Source organism: Ochotona princeps, chromosome 17 (genome assembly GCF_030435755.1).
Source record: "Ochotona princeps isolate mOchPri1 chromosome 17, mOchPri1.hap1, whole genome shotgun sequence".
Taxonomy (NCBI): domain Eukaryota; kingdom Metazoa; phylum Chordata; class Mammalia; order Lagomorpha; family Ochotonidae; genus Ochotona; species Ochotona princeps.
The window spans coordinates 1,184,794-1,202,947 of NC_080848.1; the positions used below are offsets into that span (position 1 = coordinate 1,184,794).

The 18,154-nt window shown below is 64.5% G+C and overlaps 2 protein-coding genes across 2 annotated transcripts in view; one reads left to right on the plus strand and one right to left on the minus strand.

Moving 5' to 3' along the window:
- Positions 1-1,503: 1,503 nt before the first annotated feature.
- GAA (alpha glucosidase) overlaps positions 1,504-18,154 on the minus strand; it is a 164,696-nt gene continuing 148,045 nt past the window's right edge. Inside the window, exon 20 of the mRNA XM_004592853.2 lies at positions 1,504-1,515. The gene's annotated coding sequence lies outside the window, so the exon portion shown is untranslated. The remainder of the gene's footprint in view (positions 1,516-18,154) is intronic.
- On the plus strand, positions 12,000-16,519 carry NPTX1 (neuronal pentraxin 1). The gene is made up of 5 exons (XM_004592851.3): positions 12,000-12,559; positions 12,839-13,046; positions 14,576-14,820; positions 15,520-15,699; positions 16,195-16,519. Exons 1-5 carry the CDS (start codon positions 12,116-12,118, stop codon positions 16,414-16,416), a joined length of 1,299 nt encoding a protein of 432 aa, XP_004592908.1. The 5' UTR covers positions 12,000-12,115; the 3' UTR covers positions 16,417-16,519.

Genomic DNA, 18,154 nt, shown 5'->3' on the forward strand with positions numbered 1-18,154 from the left:
CTCCCAGGCAGCCAGACCAGAGGAGGGCAGCTGTGGGGAGGGGGGCACTAGGAGCCCCTAGAAGCTAAAGAGAGCCTGCCAACCAGTGATTGGCTCATCAATTATTAAGCAATTATTTAATATTTTAAGAGTTTGCCCAATCACAGAGAAATGAAAACATTTTGTGTGTATTTTTTTTCCTCTTTACATCATCCATGATTTGAAAACAGAAGAAACCTAAAGCAGGGAGCAAGTGTTTAGCCTGGTGGTTAAGATGCCCACGTGACACTATGAAGGTCTGGGGTCAAGCCCCAGCTCCTGCTCCTGACCAATGCAGACGCTGGGAGGAAGGAGAGGGCATGGCTCCGGCCAGCCGGGGCAGGGCGCGAGACCCCATGGCATTCCTGACCCAACCTCAGCCAGGCTCAGTCCTGGCTGCCCGGCTGCCTAGGGGGAGGAACAACCAGATAGACGCTGTCTCACTTTGTCTCTCCTCTGACGTTTGGCCTTTCAAATAAACACATCTTTAAAAACTAAACACAGGATGTGGTGGTTCAGCTGCTACCTAGGATGTCTGCCTTCTATCACAGGGTACAACTCACTCACCACCCACCCTGCACCCCTGCACCCTCTCATCTTCTAGGTCCTGACCTCCGAGCCAGGGCTCACAGAGCACACCCCTACCCCGTTAGCTGAGGGGCTCGGTGGCACCAACCCCTCTGGCTCCAATACGCATGCCCCCTTTCCCAGGGAAAGGCTGTCCCTGCAGCGCCTGTTGGCTGCGTCTCGTGTGGGAGAGAGCAAACGCTTCCAGATGTTTCTACAGACTGCCAGCTCAGTTCCTGGGTGGTGGTCACACTATGTCCTCATTAGCACAGACCTTCCGGGTCGCTGTGCTCTCTCCAAGTCTCCTGAAATGGGCCAGCGCTGTGCCCTCCCCCTGCTGGGTCTCCTGGCCCAGAGCTCCCTCTGCCTCACCCTCTCCCCGCTCAGGGTGAGGGTCCTGCTGCTAGCCAGGAACTCGGGAAGGCCAAGCCTGCTGACCGAGGGGCACTTTCCATGGAATGCATCGGTGACCGCAAGGTCCAGGCGGCCCTGAGCTACCCCCGCAGCAAGGCTGTGCTTCCCAGGCGTGCACCAGCTGGGCCACCACAGAGCCGGTGGGCTTGAGGCAAGCGCCAGGTCAGGGCTGCGGGCACAGGCAGGCAGGGCCCAGGCCCAGCTTCTCCCGCATTCGCTGCATGTGCTAACGGTTTGCTTTCCTGTCTTCCGCCAGGGGATCAAACAAGATGTAAAATATTTATTAAGGAGATCTATTTTTGAGCGGAGTGATTTCAGTTCTATTATTCATGCTGCCTTCCGGGGCAGCTTCACACCGGCCTGCCTGCAGAGATGCCAAACACACAGAGACCCCGAGACCACAGGGTGGGGGCGGGGCAGGAAGCACAGAAACCAGTGGCAGGGGTCACCTACCATGTGCCCACCTCTAGGCTCAGGCCGCCCCCGCCATGCCCTCCAGGGAGTGGGGACCGCCAGCTCCAAGCCCCTCGGGGAAGGCAGGCACCTGCTGATGATAAGGTTTGGGTAAACAGGTTAGAAGCTGTCAGAGCCCTGAAAGAAGGCGCTCAGAGAGCAGAGCGAAGCCAAGGAGGCCAGGGCAGGGGCACAGCCTCGGCCCCAGTGCCCTCTGGGGTCCCTGGACACAGAGCCGCCGGGCATCTGGCTGACGTGGGGGCCAGGAGCACCGTGGTGAGGCAGGTGCAGGGCAAGCCCTAGGCCCAGCTGGAGCAGCTTGGGAGGCTGGAGCCGGCCCTCAGCCACCTGGGCCTCAGTGTTCACTGCACACGGCCAGAGAGCAGCCTGCACCCCTCGCATTTTTTAAAAATATATTTAGTTAGTTATTTGAAAGAATTACCGAGAGAAAGATTTTTCCATCCATTGGTTCACTCCCCAGACAGCCCCAATGAGCAAGGCTGAGCCAGGCAGAAGCCAGAAGCTTCTTCCACTTGGGCCTTTCTCTGCTGCTTTCCCAGGCGTAGGGAGCTGGCAGGAAATGGAGCAGCCGGGGCTTGAAGGGCAACCCCTATGGGAGGCTGGTGCTGCAGGTAGAGCGTCAGCCTGGTGCGTCGAGGTGACAGTGCCGTACCTGGGAGTCGTCCACGTTCCCACAAGACACTCAGCAGGACATCCAGTCCCTTTTGCAGCAGACAAGGTGACCAGACGGGGTGACAGATGGCAGGCCGTTCTCCATGGTGTAGGCACACAGGGCAAGCTGCCTCACCAACTGGGGCCAGTCCCTGGAGCACACCAAGGACACAGCCTGGGAGGGGTTCCACGGCCTGTTTGCAAGGCCAGGTTCTGGGATAGCCACCCACGTGAGGCGCTGGTTGCCAGACTGACCCACCTGCTCCTTCCCCAGGCTGACCTTGTAAAATGGAACACGAGAAGCTGACATGACACGGTGCCTGGAGGTAGAAGAACCATCAGGGTGGACACTTGGGGGCCAGGGACATTTGGTCATGCTAGAAGCCCCAGTAAAACTCAATTAAACATGCCACGGAGGCGGAATAGAGCATCCTCGGGCCCCAGGGAAGGTCACTGGGCCACCGCGCTGCTCACCCCAGACAACACAGCATAACAGCCCTCCGAGGTTGGAGCCTGGGACTGGGTGGCCCCGTGGCTGGCAGGCCAGCCTGCAGAGTGCAGCCCTCGCCCCTGTCTTAGCTTGGGGTGCTGTGGCATGGTGATGCAGGCCTCACGGACAGAACCCTGCGTGTAGGCTCCACCCTGGCCAGCTGCATGGAGGAAATTGAGGGCTGCCAGCCTGCGGGCCCACGGGGGTGCCCAGCAGGAGAGGACACTACCAGCCCTGCTGTGCTCACTGGAGACCAAGGCTCCGAGGGCGCGGCTCATGTTCAAGGGTGACATTGGCACCCGGGCTTCACAATGGGCTGCCGCCCTTGGCCGTGGGACACGGGGCTCAACCAACGTCCTGACTGAAGGTCCCAGGGTCACTGGGGCAGAGGAGGGGGCAGGCAAGCACTCCGACCTGTCACCTCTTGGCCGCCTGGCCACGGGTCTGGCCGGCCCCTCTCCTCCCAGTACCCAGGCTGGGGCAGCCTGTACTGATGAGCCAGGAGCTTCCTCCCATGTGTGTGCAGGGGCCCGCGCACTTCTGCTGCCTTTCCAAGTGCAGCTGCAGACAGCGGGATGGGAAGGAGCAGCTGTGTCTTTATTCCAGTGCTCACACGGCTGCTGCTGTCCCAGGCAGCTGACCCACTACGCCACCACGCCAGCACCTTCCTGCTTTCGGCTGCCCCTCCTGGAGCCCGCCCCCATCAGCCCCAGCCTTCCCACGTCCTCCACAGGCCCATCAGGGCAGCGAGCTCAAACTGGGGTTTCTCCAAAGATAGAAAGGTTTCCGTCGCCTCCGACATCAGGCAGGAGGCAGAAGGCAGGGGCACCGTGCTGGGGCACCCTGAGGACGCTGACAGCTAGGGGATGTGACCACAAGAGACTGACAGCACCCCCGACCGCGGAGTCCCCCGACTGCGGAGTCCGACCAGCCCGAGGACATGCGTGGGAGGCCGCACACGCTGTGCCCCAACCAGAGTCCTGCACGCGAGCTGGCCACGCGCTGCTGCCTCCTCCCCACCTGGAGCTCCACCTCTCGCTGCTTTTCCTGCCTGGGGCCTGGGGGCCACGCCTTGCTCTGCACCTTGCAGCAAACACCTGCTTGTCGCCAACAGCCCGGCTCCGGTGACGGGCTTACTGCCATCCAGTAGTGAGTGGCCCCTGTGTGGTGTTCTAGAGCAACACCTGCCCAGGGGGTTTACAGCCGAGCCAATGCCTAGGGAAAGGGGAGACTGGATGGGATGGGTGGGCTTGGCCTCTCCTCGTGGGCCCCCCATGTGTCCCAGCCCTGACCCCTGGCTTGGCGGCGGCTGTCCGCTGGCCCCACATGGTTAGTTGGGGTCCTCTGAACTCTGTACAGTCCTGCATGGTGTATGTGCAGCCAGGCATGGTGGGGGGAAGGGCTCCTGATTGGGCCAATGAGATCCCCCCCTCGCCCCCGTTGGAGAGAGCAGGCTGCCCACACTGCCACCTGCCCTAGGGCCAGCCGCTGACGCAGCCACAGCAGATCAATGTTACAAAGCAATTTGCCCTGTCATTCCAACTGACCCCCAGGAGGTTTAACACAATCAGTCAGTAACCCCATGGGATTGCAGGACCTATGGCAGGCAGAGCGGTGCTGGCTTCCAGCTGGGCTCATGCCCCACCCCCGTGAGAGAGACAGCGGAGGGTGGGGGCCTGCCTGCCCTCCCCAGGAAAGGGAAAAGAGTCATGACCTTGGACTCCCTGGGCCTCAAGGTCACCTGCCCGAACATCACCCAGGGGTGCTGGGGTGCCCGGCCAAGCCCCTCCCGCACACTGTCCTACCTCTCAGAGGAGGCTGGCACCTTGCCTGGGCCACCCAGGCAGGGCTATAGCCCAGGCCTTGACCACTGCAGGAGTGGCTCAGGGGTGAAAGCCTTTCCCACTGCCACCCAGCCCTCATTCCCCTCCTCCTCCTCCTCCAACTCCTCCTCCCCTCAACCCAGGAAGCAGAGCAGGCTTCCCAGAACATTTCTGTGAATGGTCCTGCACCCTCCCTCCAGCATCCGGAGTGGCCAGCCGGCCAATCAGACAGGGGAGGCCCTCCCTCCCTTGGGGCCTGGGATTCCCCCTCCCCCTTCCCGCCCCTGGAAACCCGTCCTCTCCTGCCGTCACCCCCTCCTCTCAAAGAGAACATTGCAGATGTAAGCCACAAATTAAAATTTTAATGAACCCACGGAGCAGGCAGTGCCCAGCGCAATGCAGTATTGATGAGCTCACGGTGTCCAGCCGACCGGCGCACACCCCGGGAAGCTTTTTAAGATGTTATGCAATCGGTGACCAAATTAATTATTTGCAACAAAGGGCCCCGCGGCACAGCTGGCCTGGGTGAGCACAGAACGCCCAGGGCTTTTCATTATTGCCCGCTGTGAACGGCCAAAGAAGGAGGCGGGGCTCCACGGAGTGAGGAGGGGGCGTGGCGAGCACAGGGAGCGAGCTTGTGGAAGGGGAGGTGGCAGGCTCCTCCAGCGCCCCCTCCCCAGCCCAGTCTCCTGGTGGCCGGCCAGGCCTCTGTCCTGTGCGGTCACTCGCTCAGTTGCACCCGGCAGACTGCCCCATGGCCTTTCAGGGCCAAACGACCACCACCCCAGACAGGATGGCTCCCCGGCCGGGAGCCACAGCCCAGCCAGCCAGAGAGCCCTGCCTTGAGCTCACCTGTGTTCTTGGGGTGCCTGGCGCCAGCCCCGGCACAGGTCAGCTCCCCCACGCCGTGCTGACACCCCAACCCGACTCACTCTGGACACAGCACTGAGCGTGCCGCTGCGGTGTCCTCTCCCACTGTGCTCCTGGCTATTGCCCCTTGTGACCTGAGTGTCTTCCCACCTTCCCTGGACCACCAAGGAGACACAGGTGCCTCAGTAGCTGTAAGCTCCACACCCTGCTGGGGCTCCCCACTCCCCCAGAGCCCCAGAGAGAAGGCACACTGCTCGCTGTGCCCACGCCTCTGCACCCACGCCTCTACCCATCCCACGCTCAGCTCTTGCTGCTCCCAAAGGCCCTGCCTGCCTTGGGACTGTCACACCACCCTCCTTGTACAGGACGGTCCTTGGCCTGCATGACTTCCACTCCTTGGCCTTCCCTGGTCCCCAGCTGGGCTCGGGGTCCTGCTAGGAACCCCACGCCTCCCAGCAGCACTGGGCCTCCTGGGAGTCAATCCAGGATGGAGGAAGGTGGGTGTGAGACGGGAGAAGGGAAACGCAGGCAGGGGTGAGTCATGGAGTTGGCAGCCGCTGGGGACAGCTGGAGCTCACTCCTGCAGGGCTTTGGGGGGGGTTCATGACCCGCCCCAGGCACCCGCCGGCCAGGGAAGTGGTGGGGAGAGGAAGGGCACAGTGTGATGTCAAGGGGCTGGGAGTGGTGGGTGTGAGAGGTGCAAGGTGGAGGCCCTCTGCCACTGGCATGGTCCCTTGCATCTGGCTGCCCCCCAGGTTCAGCAGTGTGGGGACAGGGTCAGATCTCTCCCTGCTGTCCTGATCTATGAGGAACACTTGGTAAGGACCCACTACGGGGATGAGCAGGTCTCCCACGTGGGTGCAGGAGCCCAAGCATGCTGGGTGCCCTGCTGCCCACCATGGTGCATGAGCAGAGAGCTGGACAGAAGCAGAGTGGCCAACACCATGATCTGGGATGCTGGTACTGCAGGCTGCGCCACGACAGGCATGGAGAGCTGGCCCAGACCACACAGCCATCCGGCAAAGTCATGCCCTGCTGACCTGTGGCGTTGGTCAGTGTCGCGCATTGGGTCCAGCCAGGTGCCATCATACAGGTAGGGCATCTTCAGCATTGCAGCAGAGGGGTGTGTGTGTGTGTGTGTGTGTGGCGGTGACAAGCAGCGTGGCACAGCAATCAGGACAGCCACATCCCATGTCAGGGTGCCAGCGCGAGTTCTGGGCGCGCTGCTTCTGGTCCAGCTCCCTGCTGATGCACCTGGGAGGGGTGGACGGAGCCCCTGACTCCTGGCTGCACCTGGCCAGCTCGAGCAGACACCAGCATGTAGAGTGAACCTGCAAGCGGAAGAACTCTCTCTCTGCTCCTGCCTCTCCCTCTTCCTGTCATCTTGTCTTTTAGAGAAACAAATCTCTTTTTTAAATGCACACACACAAAACCCTAAAACCAAGAAAATTCTATCAGTTTTTAAAAGCTCAGTGGGGTGCTTTTTGGTGTCATCACCGTCAGCAAGTCCCAGCTCCCCACAGGCACAGGGGAATGTCCCCTCAGAGGGGCTCACAGGCCTGGGTCAAAGCAGGGCACACAGCAAGCTCCGGCTGCCTCATCTTGTGGTGGGCAAAGCAGGGCACACAGCAAGCTCCGGCTGCCTCATCTGTGTTGTGGGCAAAGTGGGGCACACAGCAAGCTCTGGCTGCCTCATCTGTGTGGTGGGCAAAGCGCGGCGTACGGCTGTGCGGGCTGCCTGGGCTTGCTACAGTCAAACCAGATGACATGTTCAGAAGTGCCTGGGAAAGTGCAACAGGTGTGGGACCTGGCTCCTGCAGGGCTGCCCGTCAGCCCTGGGCACCCACCGTATGCCAACAGGTGGCTCTGCCCCCCGAGGAGGAGGTAGGGGTACCACCTGTTCTCTGCCACAAGGCGACCATGCCAAGCTGAGGAATGGCACCTGCGCACAGCCCTTGTAATAACCGGAATCCCTTGCTGGTACAGGCCATTTTTATTCTGAAACACTTTTATCCCTCAACTCATTTTATATTTCATATGCCCTCTCCTGGCGTTTGGCAGATGGTGAAACGGATGTGCAAGGACATGGCGGGCTGGCGGGATTCCCCCTCCCCCACGGCAGCAGGCACTGTCTTCTTAAAGGAGCCTCGTACCTGGGAACCAAATTGGTGCAAGCTGGCGCTCAAGGTGGGACCTCCTGCGCTCACGTGTGGGAAAGCAGGGAGGAGTGACTGTAGGCGCCCACGGATGCGCCTGGTGTCCCCGAGGCTGGGTGCAGAGGTCAGGAATCCGAAGCAGCAGGCCCTCAGAGCCCACGCATCCTGGGAGGCACGTCTCAGAATGCTCTTCTTTCTCTGCTGGCCTGCCAGCTGGCTGAGGGTACTAGGGAAGGTTGGTGGGGTGTTTGGCTTAGCAATCAATGTCTAGAGGGGCTGACCATGGCATAGCAAGCCCTGAAATGTTGGCATCCCATATAGGCGCTGGTTCATGTCTCAGCTGCTCCATTTCCCATCCAGCTCCCTGCTTGTGGTCTGGGAAAGCAGCAGAGGACAGCTCAAAGCCTTTGGGACCCTGCATGCACGTGGGAGATCCAGAAGAAGCTCCTGGCTCCTGGCTTCACACCAGCCCAGATCTCCCCAGAGGAGTCATTTGGGAAGTGAACCAGAAGATAGAAGTTCTTTCTCTCTCCTCCCTTTCTGTCCCTCTGTTTCTTTCTCTCTCTGTGTCTCTCCTCCTCTCTCTGGAAATCTTCCAAATAAAAAGTAAGTCTTAAAAAAGATACAGGTTATGGGCCCCGCGGCGTGGCCTAGCGGCTAAAATCCTCGCCCTGAATGTGCCGGGATCCCATATGGGAGTCGGTTGTACTCCCGGCTGCTCCACTTCCCATCCAGCTCCCTGCTTGTGGCCTGGGTAAGCAGTTGAGGATGGCCCAAAGCCTTGGGACCCTGCACCCACGTTGGAGTCCTGGAAGAGGCTCCTGGCTTTGGATTGGCTCAGCTCCAACCACTTGGGGAGTGAACCAATGCACAGAAGCCCCTCTCTGTCTCTCCGCCTCTTTGTATATCTGCTTTTCCATAAAAAATAAATAAATCTTTGAAAAAGAAAAAAGAAGGAAAAGCAAAAAGTTAGCTCCTGGGCTCCAGCTGTTGCCGGGTCTCCCTCCTGGCACTTGGACTCCAAATCCAGGGATCCACTGGAACCAAGTCCTCCTCTCCTTCCTCAAGCCTACGGCTCTCGGCACTGCCCACAGGCCAGGGTGAAGCTCCCACCCTCTGCGGCCTGCCCTGCACGTCTTCTGGGGACAGCCATCATGAGCCCCCCAAGGGCCTGCCCTGGGCTGGGGAAAAGGGACATCAACCTACCCCCGACCCTGCCGGGCGGCTCCACTGTTCAGGGACAGCACCCTGTCCACCCACAGCTCCTTGCTCAGTGCACTAAGAGGACAGACAGGCCAGGCAGGGGACCCCCGGACCCCAAAGTTAGGGTTAGGTGGCTCAGAGGAGCAGTCAGGAGGGGGCCCTTGGCGAGCTGCCAGCCAGCTGCCCAGTGCCAGGATGGCTGCCCACAGCTGTCCCCCTGCCACTGTCAGCCAGCCTGGACTCAGAGCGCCTCCTGCGCCAAGCCTGCCCTCACGCCAGGCATGGGCTGGGGGCTGGGGCTGGACAGGCAGCCTCACTGACCCGCTGAGCTCCTAGCCTGGCGGGGGCCCCATGCTGGGTGGGCAGTAAGCAGGCGCTGGCACCTGCCGGCCAGGGCTCCACCGAACAGCCAGACCTCGCTTCTCTGGGCTCCCCCCAGGGTCCTCGGTCTGAGCGAGGACTGTGGCCCAGCTGTACCTGAGACACGCAGCTGGACAGCAGGGTCTCAGGGGGCAATGCCTGTTGGAGCTGTGCTGACGGGGAAGGGGTGTCTGGGGACGGGGGGCGGGGAGTTGGAGCTGTCACACAGACCCGGAGAGATCTTCAGGAGAGTGACGCAGAGGCACGGGGGGGGGGGGCCAAGATTGAGTCAGAAGCCCCATGGGGCTGCCTGCTGCCAGAGCAGCCCCCTCCCCCAGCTTACTGCTCGGGCTCAGGGAGTAGGGACCCACAGGGGAGGGGCCAGTGGCTGGGCTGGTCCCTAGGGGCTGAGAACTGTGGGGGTCCCTACCCTCCTGGCCTCATTCTGTGGGGGCAGAACACAGGGCACACTGCGAGGCCTGGGACCCCTGCTATTGTGTGCCCATTGCCCACCCAGAGGGAAGCTTGTGGCTTGGCCCTGGGGACTTGCAGGACCAACCCCTGCCTGGGCCCAGCCCTCCCAGGGGAGCAAAAGGCGCTCCTCAAGCAGTGAGCTCCTGCCCCAGGGTCTCTGCCACCGAGGTGCCCCTCTGCAGCTGCACCTCCCAGGGCCCTCCCTGCCTCCACCAGCCCCAGCCCCCTGCTGCTCACGCCATGCTCTGGAATATGCACGCAGTCACAGAGGCCACCAGCGGTAACACCTGAATTATGTTAAATCACCGTCAAACAAACCACACTGAAAGCAGGGGTGACAAGCAGGCTGCTCCACATCTTGGGTTACCATCTCTGCTTTCTAGGAGTGCAGTGCCCACGGGCGTCCCAGCTCGGCTGGGGGGGGGCACACGACTTCCCGCCCCTCCCCCAGGAACCACAGGTTCTGGGACCAGAGCCAAGTGCCCACCCCCAAGGGTGCCCCCGCGTCCCGGCTTCCGACCAACGCCAGCGAGCCCTCAGATGGCTTTGGCCAGGGTGACCCGGATGAGGCCCCCGCCCGCCCGCCGGGGTCTGGAGTCCTGCTCACAAGCCGCCGCCCCGCAGAGTCCAGTGCCCGCAGGTGTCCCCCACCAGCACCTCCTGGCGGACGCAGCGCTCCACAGCGGCTGCAGACTGGGCCAGGCGCTGGGCCCCTTGATGATGATGACGATGGGGGCTGAGAACTGTGGGGGCCCCTGGCCTCCTGGAAGCTCAGTGCGTCCCAGCGGTTCCAGCTGCCTCCCCTTCTCTCCGACCCCGCCCATCCACTCTGAAAGGGTCACCGGCCATCCCTCTCCCAGGGGCCAAGCGTCGAGGTGCCAAGGCTGCGGGCCTGGGTCCGCCCGCGCAAGGCCGGGTTTTCCACACGCCCACTCCAGGGAGAGCCGGGCATCCCTGGCGCGCCCACGTGCTGTCGCCTGGGGAGGGACTCCCGGCGCCTGGCGCGATGGGGGGGACTGGGGCGGGGAGGGGACCCCAAGGCCGAATGGGCAGCCGTGCCCCTAGCGAGAAGACAGCAAGGCGCCCCTGGCCCTCACCCGCGAAAAGCTAAGGACCGCACGTGCGTGCGGGCCGCGGGGTCCCTCTGGCGCCCGGAAGCAGTGACCAAAGGGCGCAGGACGGGCAAGGCCCCGCAAAGCGGCGCCCCCCAGGAGGGGAGTGGGGAGGGGGCGGAAGCTGACACTTGGCACGCGGGTGGCGGGAGTGCCAGGGGAGATGGTGCGGGGGGGGGGGCCGAGAGGCGCGGACGGAGCTGGCCCTCCCCTGGTGCGGTGGCCGGCCAGTCCCCGCAGCCCTGAGCTGCCAGGTGGTCCCCCCGGGGTAAGGAGGGGTCCCCTTCGCCTCCCTCCTGCCCGCGGCAGCCTGCAGTTAAAGGCAGCACGCGGGCGTTGGTCATCGAGGCCACCCTTCCACACGGGGCCTCGGGGATCGCTCTGCCGCCTGGAGCGCGACTTGGCGATCTCAGCGCCCAGTGGGGACCAGATTTACAAGGTGCCTAAGGCTCGGACCGCGATGCCCTGGGGCGGCCGCTTTTGTCCGGGTCTCCGGCTGGGCGCCAGGCTCGGACTGGCATCCAGGGTGTTCCAGCCAGGCGGCGCCGCTGTCCAGGAAAAAGGCACGAGTGTGTGGGTGTGCGTGAGCAACGCGCCGGCGCGCGGGGCTCGGCAGGGCCGACACTTCCTGCCCGCCTCTGGGACCCCTCGCCCCTGGCCCGAGAAATGGGACAAGAAACCCACGAGGCGCGCGCGAACGCGGACACCCACGGTCATGCCCCGAGAGCACCCGCGCCTCCGCGATGGAGAGCGCCGGCCGCCGCTCCTTCGCCGAGCCCCTCGGGGACAGCCACGGGCTCCCCGCCTCCGCGCGGCCCGAAGGCAGAGTCTGCCAGGAACCGGGCCCGCCCCGCCGGCTCTGTGGCTGGATCCGCGAGGGCTGGGCAGGCTCCGAGGAGCCCCGCGCCCCTCCCGCTCGGCGCGGGAATGTGGTCCCCAGGCGGGTCCGCGGAGCCCAGGGGACCGTTATGCTCCGGGAAGGCGGGAGCAAGGTCCGTGGGCGGGTCCGGAACCCCGCGCGGGCAACCGGGAAACGTGGAGCGGTCCCGCGACCCGCTGCCCGGGTGCGGACGGTTGGAGTCCTTGGGGCCCCGGGCCAGGCGGGCGCTCGTTGCAGCCCAGCCGCGGAGCCCGAGTCCTGGGCTCTTGTCGGACCTCGGGGTAGGCTCGCTCCCCAGCCCGGGCGCTCGGGGCCTTGGCTGCAGCGGGGCGCGCCGGGGGCGCGGGGAGTGGGCGCAGGCAGCCCCCGCCGCGGTCCCGCGCGACCCCGGCCGCGCCGGCCTGGGGGGCCCGCGCCGCAGACAATTAAAGCGGGATTCCTCCCCCGCTGACGTCGGCCGCGCCGAGGCCCCTCCCGCGGCGGCATAAAAGGCGCGGGCTCCGCAGCGCAGGCGGCAGTCGGGGTCGGGTGGCGCGCCGGAGCCGAGTGCCGGAGCGCCGGAGGGAGCGACCGAGCGAGCCGCAGCCGAGAGCCCCAGCCGAGTCGGCCCGGGCGCCGCAGCCATGCCGGCCGGCCGCGCCGCGTGCACCTGTGCCCTGCTCGCCCTCTGCCTCCTGGGTGGCGCGGCCCAAGACTTCGGACCGACCCGCTTCATCTGCACCTCGGTGCCCGTGGACGCCGACATGTGCGCCGCGTCCGTGGCCGCCGGCGGCTCCGAAGAGCTCCGGAGCAGCGTCCTGCAGCTCCGCGAGACCGTGCTGCGGCAAAAGGAGACCATCGTGAGCCAGAAGGAGACCATCCGCGAGCTGACCACCAAGCTGGGCCGCTGCGAGAGCCAGAGCACGCTGGACGCGGGCGCAGGCGAGGCCAAGGCGGCGGGCGGCCGCAAGCAGCCCGGCTCCGGCAAGAACACCATGGGCGACCTGTCCCGGACGCCGGCCGCCGAGACGCTCAGCCAACTCGGGCAAACTTTACAGTCGCTCAAAACCCGCCTGGAGAACCTCGAGGTCCGCGCCCCGCCCCGCCCCTGCCGCCCTGGCTGACCCCCTCCTGGTCCGCGCCCCCCCCGTCCGTGTCACCCCCACCCCTACCCACCGGGCGCCCCCCACCCCTGTCTCGCCTCGCCTAGCTTGGCCAGCGGCGCGCGCTCACAGCCTGCCGGGCCCCGCGAGCGAACCCCCGCTCCAGCGCGCGAGCTCCAGCCCCCGGCACTCCGCGACTCCGGCCTCGGGCACTGCCGGGCCGTCCGCCTAACCGTGTGGTTTTTCCGCCCTTGCGCCCCGTAGCAGTACAGCCGCCTCAATTCCTCCAGCCAGGCCAACAGCCTCCGGGATCTGCTGCAAAGCCAGATGGAGGACCTGGAGCGCCAGGTGCTGTCGCGGGTGAACGCCCTGGAGGAGGGCAAGGGGGCGCCGAGGAACGACACCGAGGAGCGAGTTAAGATCGAGAGCGCCCTGACCTCGCTGCACCAGCGCATCAGCGAGCTGGAAAAAGGTAGGAGCTCGAGGCCGGGCTCTGGGCTGGCGGTGGCCCCGGCAGCCTGCACCCTCACCCTGGCTGGAGCACCCAGGCCCGGCTGCTTCATTTCTAGTAACTTTGCGCACCAGCAGTGGCCGCCCCGCTGCCCCGCTCAGGGGCAGCCCCGTATCCAGAGGGTCTCGGTTGGTGGCAGGGAGTCGGACCCCGCTGGACCTGGCCCCACGGGGGCCGAGGGGGCTTCCTCTAGGCGCCCCTGGTGCCCCCTAGGGATCTCCTCCCCAGCCAAGGAGGGCACTGCCTCCTTGGCCCCACGGTTCTCTCTGGAACTACCCCAGCCCAGCCCGTCCCCCGACCCTCTAGGCCGCCCAGCTCCAGCGCTTAGCCCAGAGGCTGGGGAGGAGCCGAAGGCGCAGAAATCAAACAAGGTTGTAAAAGGAGGGGGGCTGCTCCCGGCTGGGAGCAGAGCCACGTGACCCTGCCCGGGCCGCAAAATGTGCCGGATTTAAACAGTGCCATCTTAAGGCGCGTTATGTAACTGAAAACCAGGAGCGAGACCCGGGAGGGAGGGGGAGAGGGAAGGATGCCGGAGATGAAGCGCCCTGCAGAGATGGGGAGGGGGCTGCGCCCCACCCCAGGACCGGGCTGAGGGCAGTGGAGAGCTGCTGCACCTTGGCAGCCGGCCCCTGGCTTACAGGAGGGGGTGTCCCTGGCCCCACCGTTCTCAGCCTGGGCTGAGGCCTTTGCCCGACCACAGGTGCGCACCCAGGTCCCACCCAGGTGGTGTTTCTGGGTTGGGAGCCTGGAGCAGGTGGCCACAGTTGGAAGGGGAGTGTTTTGCTTGGCGTGGGTCAGCCCGTGCGGGAGTGTGCAGGCGGGCTGGGGGCGGGGGAGGTTCCTTGTCTGTGGGACAGCGGCTGGCAGCCGGAATGTGCAGGAAGCACCAGCTCACCCGAGAATGCGTGTCTCCTTTTCGGAGCCGTCACCTGGTCCCCTCCAACCCCCTTGGCCCCGGGCTGCTGCTTCTCCAGTTCCTGTCCGGGCAACGGGGCTCTTGGCGAGAGCTTCGGAAGAGCTGGAGGTGGGGGGAGGGGGATTGAGGGAGCAAGTAAGTGATGGGGTACAGGCTGTCCTGGGAGGGGCCCTAAGAGAACCCCCAGGCCGAGTATGGCATGGGGTCTCAAGAGCCAGGCACAGGCGAGAATCGGGGCGGCTCCCAACGGGATGGCTCACAGAGAAGCTGGCCTCCTTTGGCAGCCCCACCTTCTGCACTGGGAGACTGGCAGTGCGTATGCCAGGCTGCCAGCCCCACCTGCCAGTGCTCAGCCCTCAGCCACAGCCCCCCATGCGCTGCACCAGGACCGTGTGGGCGGAGAGCCAGCCGTGGGGTGCAGAGACCTTGGCTCTTTGGTGCACTGGCTCCGTGCTCTGGGGCAAAGCGCCTGACCTCTGGGCAGTGCCCTGGGAGCCTGACTGAGTGCGTGACTGGGCTCAGTGGGACCGCCCGTCCAGGTGCCTACGACAGGGCTGCGTCCTGTCCCCCACAGGCCAGAAGGACAACCGGCCCGGGGACAAGTTCCAGCTGACATTCCCACTGCGGACCAACTACATGTACGCCAAGGTGAAGCAGAGCCTGCCGGAGATGTACGCTTTCACCGTGTGCATGTGGCTCAAGTCCAGCGCCGCCCCAGGCGTGGGCACACCCTTCTCCTACGCCGTGCCCGGCCAGGCCAACGAGCTGGTCCTCATCGAGTGGGGCAACAACCCCATGGAGATTCTCATCAATGACAAGGTGAGGCCACCGGGGAGCGGCGTGTGCCCCCACATCCGCCCTGGCAGCAGGGCGAGCCTAGGCCTTCCCGGAGAAAACAGCACACACACACCCGGCGGGGACCATTCTAGCCACCAGCTGGCTTGGCCATGTCTGGAACCTCTGGTGTTTGAGCGGTGCTGAAGTTGCCCCTGGTCCAGGTCTGTCCCATGCAGCCCCCCCCGGGGAGACGGCCAGGTCCCATGAGCCCCTGGGTCCCCTGCAGCCGCTCTGCGCGCCTTGGCCACTCGGCTTGGATTAGCTGCCAGATCCCCTCGTGGGCTGCCCAGGGCGGCTACTGAGTGGCTAAACCTTGGACTGGGAATTAGCAGCCAAACCCTGTGCCACAGAGGGGGTGCCCTGTTTCCCCAGGCGAGGAGGAAGGTCTGCTGGAAAGCTGTGGAAGGAGGGAAGGTGTGGACGGGTGGGAGGCCCAGCTTTACCGGGCACCTGCCGGCTCCTGGCAGCATCTCAGAGACCTTGCACAGGCTGGGAACTGGCTGCCGGAGTGGCCGCTGGGCACGGCCCCAGGGCTGGCAGGAGCCCCTCTTCTGTGTGATTCCAGGGTTCCTCCTTGTGGGGTTTGGAGGGGCAGGTGCGGGGGCGTTGGGTGACCGCTGTGAGAGGGAGGCAGGGTGGCGGTGGCGAGGGAAAAGGCAAGGCTGGTGCTGTTCTCCCCAGGTGGCGAAGCTGCCCTTCGTGGTCAATGACGGCAAGTGGCACCACATCTGCATTACGTGGACCACGCGGGACGGGGTGTGGGAGGCCTACCAGGACGGCACCCAGGGCGGCAGCGGCGAGAATCTGGCGCCCTACCACCCCATCAAGCCGCAGGGCGTGCTGGTGCTGGGCCAGGAGCAGGTGCGGCGGGCGGGCGGGTAGATGGGAGTGGGCTTCCCTGGACAGTATCTGGCCGCCAGTCTGGGTGGGCCGCTCAAGAGACGGGAGTGGGCTTTGGTTCCAGCTCTCCCTGATACAGCCACACTTGCTCTGGCCTGGGGAAGCCAAGGCTGCTTTTTAGGATAATAAATAATTCAGTTCCTGTGAAGTGGTTTGTGTCCCACTGGGCACCTGGGAGGGGCAGAGAATCCAGGCCTCCTCCGTCTGCCGGGCAGAGTGGCTCTGGCCGGGAGCCCGGGTGAGACTGCCTGATCCTTCACTGACAGGCCGGGGGGTTCCCAGCGACCCCCAGGAGGAGCTCTGAGGCCAGGGCAGCCCGGAGCCCTGCAGAGTGGAAGGTTAGGGATGGGGAGCCCCTGCCGAGGGGCACACGGGCCCTGTGCCTCGGGCTGCAGGGATGGGTGCCCCACGAGGCCCCTGCCCCTCCCAGCCCCAGCACCTGCTTTTTCTCTACAGGACACTCTGGGTGGCGGGTTTGATGCCACCCAGGCGTTCGTGGGCGAGCTGGCCCATTTCAACATCTGGGACCGCAAGCTGACCCCGGGCGAGGTGTACAACCTGGCCACTTGCAGCACCAAAGCCCTGACGGGCAACGTGATTGCCTGGACCGAGTCCCGCATCGACATATATGGCGGAGCCACCAAGTGGACATTCGAGGCCTGTCGCCAGATCAACTGACAGCCCCGGCCCCATGCCTGCGTCCCCTGCTTGTGCAGTGATGCCCGCCCGTGTCCCCCTCCCCCCAGGAATGAAGCAAGGCCACGGCCCCTGCCCACACATACCACCACACAGCCTGGTCATGTCCGTACCCACGCACATGGACCAGTCCCGCCTCAACCGCCTCCTGAAGGAAGCCCCTCTTAGGAGCCCCGACTGCTCCCCCTCGGAGCCTGTGTGAGTGTGAGTGTCGAGTGTATTGACCGTGAGGCTGTGTCCCTGTGTGTGCGTGTCCGCCGTGAGCGCATCTCCCTCTGAGTGTGTGGCTGGGGAAGGACTTTCGGAATCTCGCTTTCCTGTCTGGCTCTGGGCAGTTTTGTGACGGCCGAGGCCCAAGTCCCCAAGAGCTCCAGGCTGTCTGTGCCGTGGGCCGGCTCGGCCTCTCGCACACCTCTGGACCCGGCAGAGTGGCATGCCCTGGGGCCCGTGGAGTGGACGTCCTCTTGGGCTGTGTGGGAGCTGAGGACCTTCACTGCCAAGTTGGATTTGGATTTAGACGTGGATTTGCTCAGATTGTCCTGGGACCGGGCTGTGCCTGGGGGAGGGGCTGCTGAGGTGAGCCAGGCTTGGGAAGCGTCCTCCCCTGGGTCCCCCAGGCTGGGCTGCACGCCTGGTGCTCCCCGCCGCATCCCAAGACCGTGTCTCCCCTCCTGCACGCCAAGACCTGGGCCTGCCTCCCTCCCAGCATGTCAGGCCCCTGCGAGGGGGAGTACCCCAAAACCCACCCATTCCCTCCCAGGTCTCAGGTCCCAGAGAGGCCTCCTGCTGTTGTGGCCTATGACACCGAGACCCGAGCAGTGTCCAGAACCTTCTGCATGCACCCTCCCAAAGCCTCCTGGGCACCTCCAGCTAGCCCTTTGAGGAGGGAGGAAGGGGTGTGTGTGTGTATGTGTGCGTGTATGGTGTGAGAGGAAGCCAAAACATTCACAATGGCCCTGCCAAGGATGAGCCCGCACCCTGAGGGCCCCCGGACTCTGTGTCCAGAGGCGGCTGAGCCTTCTAGGGTGGAGTAGGCGCCTTGGTCTTCGATTCTCCCTGGGGATCCCCCCTTACCCTGTCTCCCCAAGCACAGGCCCTCGTCGTGTTGGAAGCTAGTGAACCTGTGTGTGTCTGTGCCTGTGTCCGTGTCGCTGTCCCTGTGGGTGTCTGCACGGCCCCTGGCCACCGCTGCACAGACAGTGCGCTGTCCCCTCCTCCCCGTGACTGCTGCTTCTGTAACTGGGCACCCAGCGGGTTGTGGCACCCTTGGGCCTGCAGGGGCCTTCCGTCTGCATGTTCCTCGGTGGTGTGTCCCTCGCTCCCTCCGTTCGACGTGTGTCCCCTCGCCTGCATGGATTTCTCCGGTTCTGTGTTGTGTGCCGAGTGCCGCCCAGTGTTGTGTGACCACCCATGTAGCTGCTGCAACGGCTAGGTGAGCGAGCCCAGGGTGGGCATCAGGGAGGGCCCAGGGTCCCACCCACACCACGCAGCATCCTTACCCAGTAGGCTGAGAGCAAGGCTGAGCAACACTGCAGCTGGGAGCGAGCCAGAGAGCTTGGGAGGCCAGGGCAGCCCACCCCCACTTCAGCCATCTTGGAGCTGGCGCCAGCAGGCGCTGTCCTGCCAGCCCCTGCCCCTGCTCACCTCCTGCCCAGGGTGGGCCAGGTGGGAGCCGTCTGTTCAGGACCACAAGCCATCCTCTGCCCTAACCAGAAGGACA

Coding starts and splice junctions, on each gene's coding strand:
- NPTX1 (XM_004592851.3), top strand. CDS start 12,116: ATGCCGGCCGGCCGCGCCGCGTGCACCTGTGCCCTGCTCGCCCTCTGC. Junction 12,560..12,838: donor CCCGCCTGGAGAACCTCGAG/GTCCGCGCCCCG, acceptor TGCGCCCCGTAG/CAGTACAGCCGCCTCAATTC. Junction 13,047..14,575: donor CATCAGCGAGCTGGAAAAAG/GTAGGAGCTCGA, acceptor TGTCCCCCACAG/GCCAGAAGGACAACCGGCCC.